The sequence below is a fragment of the Cannabis sativa genome, chromosome 2 (assembly GCF_029168945.1).
Source record: "Cannabis sativa cultivar Pink pepper isolate KNU-18-1 chromosome 2, ASM2916894v1, whole genome shotgun sequence".
NCBI lineage: Eukaryota > Viridiplantae > Streptophyta > Magnoliopsida > Rosales > Cannabaceae > Cannabis > Cannabis sativa.
The window spans coordinates 23,607,766-23,618,375 of NC_083602.1; the positions used below are offsets into that span (position 1 = coordinate 23,607,766).

Sequence of the window (10,610 nt, forward strand, 5' to 3'; positions counted from 1 at the left end):
CATTTTTGCGCCGGTAAAAGTACACTAACTGCGCCGGCAAAAGTACACTAACTGCGCCGGCAAAGCTTATCTGGGAATCTTGGACGGTAAAAGACTTTTTACCAGCGCGTAGGGTAAATGCGTCGGTAAAACGTCCTTTTACCGACGAGAAATCACGCCGGTGAAAAGGAAGCGCCGGTGGTAAAAAATACCCTTATCCGCTATGAATCTGGTTTGATAATCTTTTGCCGGCGCAATAGTGCACCGGCAAACTATTGGCGCCAACCGTCAGATTGGCGCCAATAGTTTTGCCGGCACTATACATGCACCGGAAAAACTATTGGCGCCAATTTGACAGTTGGCGCCAACAATTTTGGTCACGTTTTACCGGCGCAAGAATGCGCCAGCAAAAGTATTTATTTTTTTTAAAAAAAAATTAATTAATTATATTAACAAAAAAAACCAACATAATTTACATTAAAAGATAAACAAACATTAATTATATTATGTTCTACTAAAATCAGTATATAAACAAAATGTTAAATGTTTGAATCTGATAATAAAAAAAAGTAAAGTTCTATAGGCGGGTAATTTCGTCATCGTTGTTTCTCTGAGTCTCGGGAGGCTGCGATGACGATCCAGCACCAGGAGAAGCCGACGATCCAGCACCAGGAGTGGGGAATGGTGGAAGATCCATGGGAGGCAAGTTGAAACCCGGCACAGCTCGAGAAAGATACTCAAACTGATCTTGGAATCGTCTGAGGTAGAGTTATTGTGTCTCATACTACTGCCTCGTATGTTGAGTTGTCTGCTCCGCTTCCTCCACTTTTTTCTATAAAGCCTCGTATTGTTCCATTGTAACAGTCGGTGGGGCTGAAGTGTTGGAAATTATTTTACAAGGATCGTAGATCTACTCACAAGTATGTTGATTAACACCCTAAATATGAACTTTCTAAAACAATGAAATAAACACATATAAAGTTTAGGAAACCTTACATTGGGTCCAGCGGAATATAATGACTCCTTCCGTTCAGATATCTAGCCCTTGATTCCTTTCTGTAGCAGAGCATTATCAATATCTGAACCTGGATCTCTTTATCTGATTCTTTGGTGCTGAAACTCCTTCTTGCTGAAAGTCTTTCTTCACGATCTTCCTCACTATGCTTGAGGTATCACTTGCTGTGTGTGGGCACTATTCTCACACTAAGAATTTCGAAATTTAAGAGGGAAGAAAGAGAGAGGGAGTGGTCGGTCAGATAGGGAGAGAGAAGGCTCAGGTTTTTCTGAATCAGAAGTGTAATTTTCCTGAAGCCTTCACTATCTATTTATAGCATTCCACTAGGGTTAGGTTTGAGTTATTTGGCATTAAAATAATGAAAATATCAGTTTAAATTCCCTACAAAAGTGGCCGGCCCTATACAAGTGGATTTGGACCTCACTTTTTGCAATTTTGCAGTTTTATCTTTTCTGCATCTGATTTTCTCAAAAACGCCAATTTTTAAATTCAACCATTTAAATGCCAATTCTAACTATTTAATAACTATAAATAATTATTAAATAATATTGTCATTTATCATATTTATTAATTGAACCATACAAAGTACCATAATTAACAAATATGCCCCTAAAACTCTTTCTTTACAATTTCGCCCTTACTTAGTGAAAAATTCACGAATAGACATAGTCTAATTTGAGAATTATAATTGATTAATCAAAAACAATTATATGAGTCTTACAAGTAATATTATCTCAACTAGTGCGGGGACCATGGGTCTATATAACCGAGCTTCCAATAAGCAAATCAAGAATTTATTACTAAAATTCACTAACTAATTAATTCTTCGTTGAACCCACGCATAGAACTTAGAATTGCACTCTCAGTATATAGAATGCTCTATATGTTCCACCATATAGAAACATCATTAGTTATCCATTGTTATAATCCTAATTTGATCAATGATCCTCTATATGAATGATCTACACTGTAAAGGGATTAGATTACCGTTACACCCTACAATGTATTTAATCCTTAAAATACTTAACCCGGTATAAATGATATTTCAGCTTATGTGAAATGAGATCTCCACCATTTATTTTCGTTTGGTCAAGCTCGAAGGAGATCATCCTTTACTTACTATTCGCCAGATAGAAGCTATAGATTCCATGTTTATGTTAGCGCTCCCACTCAATTGCACTACCGTGTTCCCAAAATATACGTATCACCCTGACCTAAAACTAGGCTTAACTAACAAATCAAAGAACACGAATAGCCTTTCGAGATTGAGCCTAATCATAACAGGATTAAGATCATTTGATCTAGGATCAACTAGGCGATATTGACTTGAATAGATATTACGGTAAGTTTAATAAATCTAAGTCAAAGTTCGATATCGGTCCCTTCCGATGCATACTCCATGCATCCAACCTGAGCTTTACTTTAACCAATGCTCTGGAAAGAACATAGCTTTTCTCCAAATGCAAGTAAACTCTGTTGTAGATTATTATATCAGTAAAACCCTATGTCTGATAAATCTAGGAAACTTTATTCACATAGTCATGTTTACTTTCCAATGTGTTAACAACATAATAAACAGGATCAAGTATGTGAAAAGGGTTTCAGATGAATTCATACATTATGTACTTATAATCATGAAATAAATCATGTAAACCATGCAACAATAAATGTTATTTCTGATCTATATTAATAAGTAAATCTGATTATATTGAAATGAGTTTTATTTAGGGCATAAAACCCAACAAACTCCCACTTGCACTAATATAAAACAAAATGTGCATTTCAAATAATCTCAACACCTTGATATACAATTCAAGTGTAGTAGTAGTAAACTCCTCGTAATAGGATCTGAAAGGTTGAATTAAACACAACCTTTTCTCCACCATTACTCTTCCTTAATCACAAAATCATTGATAATGTGAAATTCCTCTCTATATGTCTACTCTCTTGGGATACTAGATTCTATACCTTTGGCAACTAGTTTTTGGTTAATCAGGAAATTAACACTAGTAGTTAAGGAAATTTGGAATGGTGCCAAGAATGTATAGAACTTTCCTTAGACTGAATAAGTACCTTTCCTGCAACTTTAACATTCAGTCCCTTCCTGGTAGACCTAGAGACTTCAGATAGGTTTTTATACTTCTCCAAAATCACTATTCCACCCCCAGAGTAATCACCATCTTATCAGAAAGATTTTCTAGCACAAAGGCAAATTTCGAAATCTGATATGGTGTAGTCTAAGAGTTTTAAACACACCCTTATAGACTAACATATAGTTCCTCTTCTTAATCTTAAGATTTACTTAATTGCCTTCCAATGTTCTTCTCCTGGATTAATCTGATACCTACTCATTACTCCCACTCAACAGCAGGTGTTTGGTCTAAGGCATACAAAAGCATATCTAAGACCTCTCACTGTTGATATAAGAAATTATTTCATGGCTTTATCTTTTCTCGAATAGTTGAGACTTTTTCTTAGATAAATAAAATCTATGCCTAAGAAGTTGTGAAGCTCCTATAGATTGCCATTAGAAAGAAAATGCTTCAGCATCTTACTAAAGTAAGTTGCTTGTATTACAGTAAGTAATTACCAGGTATACCACAAGCCAAAGGTTTAGATAAACTCAAACCTATAATACTAGGTTACTCCATGTGAATGGATTAAACCATAGATCTATTGGCTTTTCTTCTTAGTTTCTTATCTTGAAATTCCATTACTTGTTTAAACTCACAATGGATTTTAATCACTAGTGTCTCCCAAGTCATAAGAAGTTGAGTTCCTAGAAACTCTCCCACTACAACAAGGTACCGTGAATTATGTCGACGAAAACTAAATGGTATTGATCTCTTCGGTTGTGACAAGACAACAAAGGCAGTGGGATCATCATATGTTAAATAAGATGATAGAACATTTTTTGAATCAAGAAAAATATCTCCTTTATTTGCTACTTGATTTTCAGACTTAGTCATTTTCTTGGAAAAATAGTATTTGTTTGAACAAACACTTTCTTATCTATTGACAATGGGATGGTCCACCCCTAATCACTTAGAATAGCTAACAAACCATGGTTAACAGTTCTAGCTTTTCTTAAGATTTTGATTAGGTCATGCATGAATCTAGTAATGATTTACATTAAGTATACAACCATTACATCATTCTGAAATTGTATTACCATAGAAGGATTTAGGCAACGACTAGTAACTAATCATCAATATGCAACTCGAAATTTCTGGGGAGGTAAGTTTGGATATAAATTAAAAAATCAAATTAATGATCTTTGAACTGTATATCTACTAACTATTTCTCCACCCCTATCAGTTCGCAAGATCTTTAACCACTTACCTTAATGGTTTTAACCATTGCTAGAAATTAATGAAAATTTTCAACCATTTCAAATTTCTTTGCATAAGGTATAATCTAGAGTTATCGTTTTAAGAATACAATGAAAAACTCATATCCACCCCTGAATGTACATCCATCTGCGAATGAGATGAACTACTTTCAGTGGATATAGGCATATTAACTCTTTGCAGAGATTGATCTTGTCAAATCCACTATGAACAAGATACAAATGCCATAGATTAAAAAAATGTGGTAGTATCTTTTGATGACTTAGATTTAGTTACATCAAAGAGTTCTTAGAATACTCCAAGTGGATCCTGGTCACAGAATACCTAACTCATATTCCATACAGTTTGAATCCATTAATAGAAGATGGATATTAAACACTTGAGAAAGTGTAACTGTATTGTATTCTTGGAATTAGAAATATAAGAAAATTTCTGTTTGGAATCTAAAATTAAAGTCAAAGACTTAAATTTATACCAAATATTATGAGTAATTCTATCTTGGACCACCACTACTAATTTAACTCTAAGTCTGATTTGCCCATACAAGTAGGAGATTTCTAAGATTGAGGATTTATATCAATTGGGAATAGAATTTCGGGATTAGAATCATATGCGTCATTTAATTTCTTAAGAGAAAATATAATGACATGAAATGATTTATAGACCATTCATCCAATGATATATTATTGAGCTAATTCGAAATGAATAAGCTAAGAGGAATTAGGATAATTTCGTTAATAAATAAGAATCCAACGATGCTTCGATTAGCGAGAGTCAAAGTAATCTTATTTATATAATCTTCTTGTTTCATATCGTAAAAATACTAGTCTAAGGTGTCATCAATTGATGAACAGCTAGATGTCGCATATACAATATTTATCTTTCGAGATCTAACATTATTATGTATGTCTAATGGTGAAAATCCATTAGGGATTTATCTCATTAGAAAAACAAACATTTTAGACCAACAATGAAGATTCAAAATTAAACTACAACTTAATAAATAAAAAAAAAAAATTCCCTTTCTCTCTCTCGTGCAGCTCTTACTGGGCTGGTGCTATGGCGAAAACTAGGGCGAGGCAGGGGAAATTGAGTTCTGCGATCAAGAAACCAAAGAAGCGAGGGCCTTCATCATCTGATAAGGTTCGTAAAACGAAGACAATGGATGCGATTATTGGTATTGAACCAGTGGAATTTTCTGAGGAGGAAGAGAACGATGATTCTGAGCAGGTGAATGACGATGGGAGGGAGGATATCGATATGGTGCCGGCTTTATCACCAAGATCTTCTCTGTAATCAATCAGGAGACAAGATGAAATCAGTAGGGATTTTCAATTCTTTCTTCAGGCTAACCGATCCTGTGCGACTGCTCTAAAAGAAGGTAATCCTATTACTCCTCCTATTCTGCGCTCTGGAAATGTAGTGAGGAATTTAGAAAATACCTTTAAGAATACTGGTAGCTCTAGAAAGGTGAAGATAACCTTAGAGGACATTGAGGATGAGGTTCATTTTTGGAGTCCTTCTATAGTCTGCTATGTTCTAGGTTCCAATCCTCCTTTGTCTGTGATTGAAGGATTTATTAGGAGGTTTTGGAAAGGGAAAGTTGATAAGGTTGGTGCGTTGTCCTATGGGGTGTTCCTAGTCCGGTTTGATTCTATTGAAACTAGAGATGAAATACTTAATGGGGGATATGTTTTCTTCAACAATAGACCGGTTGTCATGAAGGCTTGGGATTCTGAAACAAGCTTCAAGAAAGAAGATATCAGGTTGGTTCCGATTTGGATACAGTTGCCAGATTTAGAATTGAAGTATTGGGGAGAAAAATCTCTGTTTAAAATTGTTGGGCAGTTGGGGAAGCCTCTTCAAGTTGATGAAATGACTAAGGCGAGGAATAAACTCAATTATCCGAGGGTGCTAGTTGAAGCCGATATTCAGCAAGATTTTCCAGCAAGAATACCTTTTGAAGATGAGTATGGTTATGATGTTTATGCCTCAATTACCTATGAATGGAAACCTATTATTTGTCAATACTGCAAAGGATTAGGACATGCTACGGTGGATTGCAAGAAAAAGACAGTGAAAGAACAAAAATGGGTGATTAAAGGGTCTAAAGGACATAACGATCCTGCTGTTACAAAGAGTTTAGAAGAGAATTCTGATGTGAACAGAGAAGCAGATGTTAAGGAAGGAGACGTGTCAGTACAACCGGTTGTTGGGGGAAATGAGGGTTTTAAGGAAGTTATGAAAGGGAGTAAAGTTAGAGGAAAAGAGGTCTTGGCTGAAACTCACATTGCAAACTCTTACAATGCTTTGGAAGGACTTTCGGAGCATGGAACTGATGTGTTAGTTGGAGCAGTTACAGTCACTAGTGGCAAGCATAGATCATCCATAGTTAACAAGAAAAGAGGGGGGAGCACCTCCTCTTGGAGATGGATAAAATAGTATGTTGGAACGTCCGAGGAATCAATGACCCGAGTAAGCAAAACCTTGTTAAGAACATGTTACATGTCCATAAAGCTGGGCTCGTTGGTCTCCTCGAGACGAGAACAAAGGCCTCAAAGCTTGGGGCCTTATATCTTAATGTTTTCCAAGGGTGGTGTTTTACATCGAATATAGCGTGGCACGAAGGAGGGCGGATTATAGTAGCATGGAACCCGTGTAGTTTTTCGGTGAACATTCTCAAATGTACCAGCCAGCTTATCCATTTGCAAGTTGCTACTTTAGATGGTAAGTTTGACTTTCTAGCTACATTTGTTTATGGTTTTAATGATGTTGAAGGGAGAAAGGTGTTGTGGGCAGATCTAAAGCAATTGAGTAATCGAGATCCTTGGATGGTTTTGGGTGATTTTAATGATATTTTGTCCAAAGAAGAAAGAGTTGGGAAAAGAGTAAAGTATAGTTCAGCCACTGATTTTATCGATTGTGTAGAGCAATGTCAGCTAGAAGATATTAAATTTAGAGGAAGTTTTTTCACATGGAACAACAAAAGACAAGGAAATGAAAGAATTTACTCGAAGATTGATAGAGTTCTAGCCAATCCACAATGGTTACATAACTTCCCTACTGCTGAAGCTATTTTTGCAATGGATGAGTTATTTGATCATACCCCAGCTATAGTAACTTTGTCTCATGGAATTCTAAATGGAAGAAGTCTTTTAAGTATTTTAAAATGTGGACCTCCCATCCAAGATACAAAGAGATTGTAGGTGAGGTTTGGAAGCAGAAGGTGGTAGGCTCTAAGATGTTCCAAGTCACTTCCAAGTTAAAGAAATTAAAAGTGGCTCTCAAAGAGTTGAATAGGAGGAGCTTTTCAAACATTCAAGAAGCGACAGAAGAAGCCAGAAAGGGCCTAACAGAGACTCAAAGGAAATTGCAAGAAGATCCGTTATGTCATGAGTTAATTGAACAAGAATTGGCAGCAAGACAAAAATATGGGCAATTACTCAACGGTTTGCACTCCTTTCTTCGTCAAAAATCCAAGATTAGTTGGATTAAGGAAGGAGATGAAAACTCAGCCTTATTTCATGCTAGTATCAAGGAGAGGAGGAAAATGAATAGCATACTGTCCATTGAAGATAATCAGGGGATGAGAACAGATGACCAAAAGAAGATATCTGAAGCCTTTATTTCATTTTATCACCAATTGCTCGGTTCTAAAATGGAATTTAGGAAGAAGGTTAATTCAAAAGTCATGAAGCTTGGTCCTTTAGTAACCAATTTACAAGCAGAATACTTACTAAAAGAGTTCTCTAAGGAGGAAGTCAAGAAAGCTGTATTTGATATTCCTGGAATCAAAGCTCCGGGACCAGATGGTTTTTCTAGTTGTTTCTTTCAAGACAATTGGGAATTACTGGGAGATGACATCAGTGAAGTAGTACTTTCATTCCTACATTCAGGGCAGATGCTCAAGGAGATCAACAGTACTGTTCTTACACTCATACCTAAATGTAAGTGTCCTAATACAGTTAGTGAATTTAGACCCATTGCTTGTTGTAATGTTTTATACAAGGTGGCTACTAAACTCATCTGTTCGAGGCTTAAAGTTATCTTACCTGATTTAGTTGCTCAGAATCAGGGAGGATTTATTACAGGCAGGTTTATAGCACACAATATTATGATCTGTCAGGATCTGATACGACACTATGGCAGGAAAGGTTCCAAACCAGGATGTATGATTAAATTGGACATTCAAAAAGCCTATGATTCTCTTGACTGGGATTTTTTGGAAGAAATGCTTCAAGCTTTTCGATTCCCCAAGAAGTTTATCAACCTAATAATGATCTGTGTGCGTACTCCTCGATATTCACTCATGTTTAATGGATCATTACATGGTTTCTTCGAAGGGAAAAGAGGGCTAAGGTAGGGTGATCCAATGTCTCCTCTCCTATTTGTTCTAGGAATGGAGTATCTATCAAGAATTCTTCTGAAGATAGGTTCTAACCCGGAGTTCAAATTTCATGAAAGATGTGCTGAGCTGAAGCTGAATCATCTCATGTTTGCTGATGATGTCATTATGTTCTGTCATGGAGATTTCAAGAGCATATATTATGTCCTCCAAGGCCTGAAGTTATTTTCAAGTTCTTCTGGACTCCATCCGAATCCTCATAAGTCTGCAATTTATTGTTGTGGTATGCCTGAGAATGAGATTCAACGCATCACTGATTGTTCTGGATTTTGCAAAAAAGAGGTACCTTTCAAATACTTAGGTATCCCTATTTGTGCTAAAAGAATTTCAGGGAAAGAATGTGTTGTACTAGCTGAGAAGATGACAGCCAGGATCAAGATTTAGAGTTCAAGGAATTTGTCTCTTGCTGGAAGGGTTGTACTAGTTCAATCGGTTCTTATGTCCATTCACTCATACTGGAGTCAAATTATGGTGTTACCTAAGAAGACTATTAGAGATATTGAGGCAATTTGTCGAGCCTATTTGTGGAAGGGTCATCATGTGTCAGTGGGAGCAGCCCCTATAGCTTGGGAAAGTCTTTGCCAACCAAAGAAAGCTGGGGGGATTGGCCTAAAAAAGATTGCCGAATGGAATACAGCAGCGATGATTAAATATGTTTGGGCAATTGCGAATAAAGAAGATAACTTGTGGATTAGGTGGATACATTGTGTGTATATGAAAGGAGTGGATTGGTGGAGCTATCAAGCTTCTTCTCAAGCCAGTTGGTATTGGAAAAGATTGGTGGCTGTCAAAAACCAAGTCTTAGAAGTTATGGATATTCAGCAAGTTTCAACTACTCCTTACCGGATCTCTAATGGTTACAAAGCTCTTTGTCCATTAAAAGACAAAGTGAATTGGAGTCATGAGGTATGGAATAGACTAAATATCCCTAGACATAGCTTTTGTTTGTGGATTGCTATACAGGATAGACTCAAAACTCGAGAGAGGCTGCATAGAATGAACATTATTGGGGAAGATTCGTGCTTGTTGTGTAGTAATCAAACTGAAACTTCTAAGCACCTATTTTTTCTCTGTCCTTTTTCTCACACTTGCTTAGCTGAAATTAAAGTTAGACTGAACTGGAGAGTGGAAACAATGGAATTGAACAAGTTGATTAGGTGGATTGGAAGAGCAAAGATTAGTAGATTTCGAAAAGCTGTTTTATCAGCTGCTGTAGCTGCTGTTGTATATCAGATTTGGCAAGTCCGTAATGGAGTTTTGTGGAATTCTGAGCAAGCTTCAGTTGAGCAGGTGGTGAGGAAAACAATAGAGGATGTGAAACTTAGAGTACTGAGTTGCTGGCCAAGCAAAACCAAACAAAGCGACAAGGATTGGTTTTTAAATTTGCATTTCAGGAGGTGAAAGCCTGCTGCTGTTTTTTCATGGTTGCTGTCGACAATTCTGCTTGTTACTGCTGCCAGTTTGGCTATTTGTGGTTAGCAGGTTGTTTTGTCCAGGAAGTTCAATTTGTTATCATAAGGTGTTGTAAAGAAAAGTCTATAGTGTAAATAGCAGGTATAGATTATAGAGAACAAGGAATACCAAAGTCAGTTGCTGTATAGATTGCTTGTGCAGGCCTCGGCTGAGGTGCTGGTAGTGTGTAAATTTTCTAGTGATAATGAAATTACTGATTGATCAAAAAAAAAAAAAATAACAGAAAATAACATGGTTCAATATAAATTCATACACAATTCAGAAATTATTAAACATATAGCAAGTAGGAATGACCAGTGAAAATACTAAAACATACGATCCTAAATAATTTCCAAGGTTTCCAACAAACTGATACAGTGTCCCGGTAGGCGAGAGTCAAAGTATCATT

General features: G+C 36.4%; 2 protein-coding genes across 2 annotated transcripts; both read left to right on the forward strand.

Annotated features, from left to right (window-relative positions):
* The first annotated feature begins 5,403 nt into the window (after positions 1 to 5,403).
* LOC133034207 (uncharacterized) lies at positions 5,404 to 6,786 on the forward strand. Its single transcript, XM_061109250.1, has 2 exons — positions 5,404 to 5,574; positions 5,692 to 6,786. The coding sequence occupies exons 1-2, from the start codon at positions 5,404 to 5,406 to the stop codon at positions 6,784 to 6,786; spliced, it is 1,266 nt and encodes a 421-aa protein (XP_060965233.1).
* A 2,431-nt stretch (positions 6,787 to 9,217) lies between these two features.
* Positions 9,218 to 10,150, forward strand: LOC133034208 (uncharacterized). Its single transcript, XM_061109251.1, has one exon. The coding sequence runs from the start codon at positions 9,218 to 9,220 to the stop codon at positions 10,148 to 10,150; it is 933 nt and encodes a 310-aa protein (XP_060965234.1).
* Positions 10,151 to 10,610: the final 460 nt, after the last annotated feature.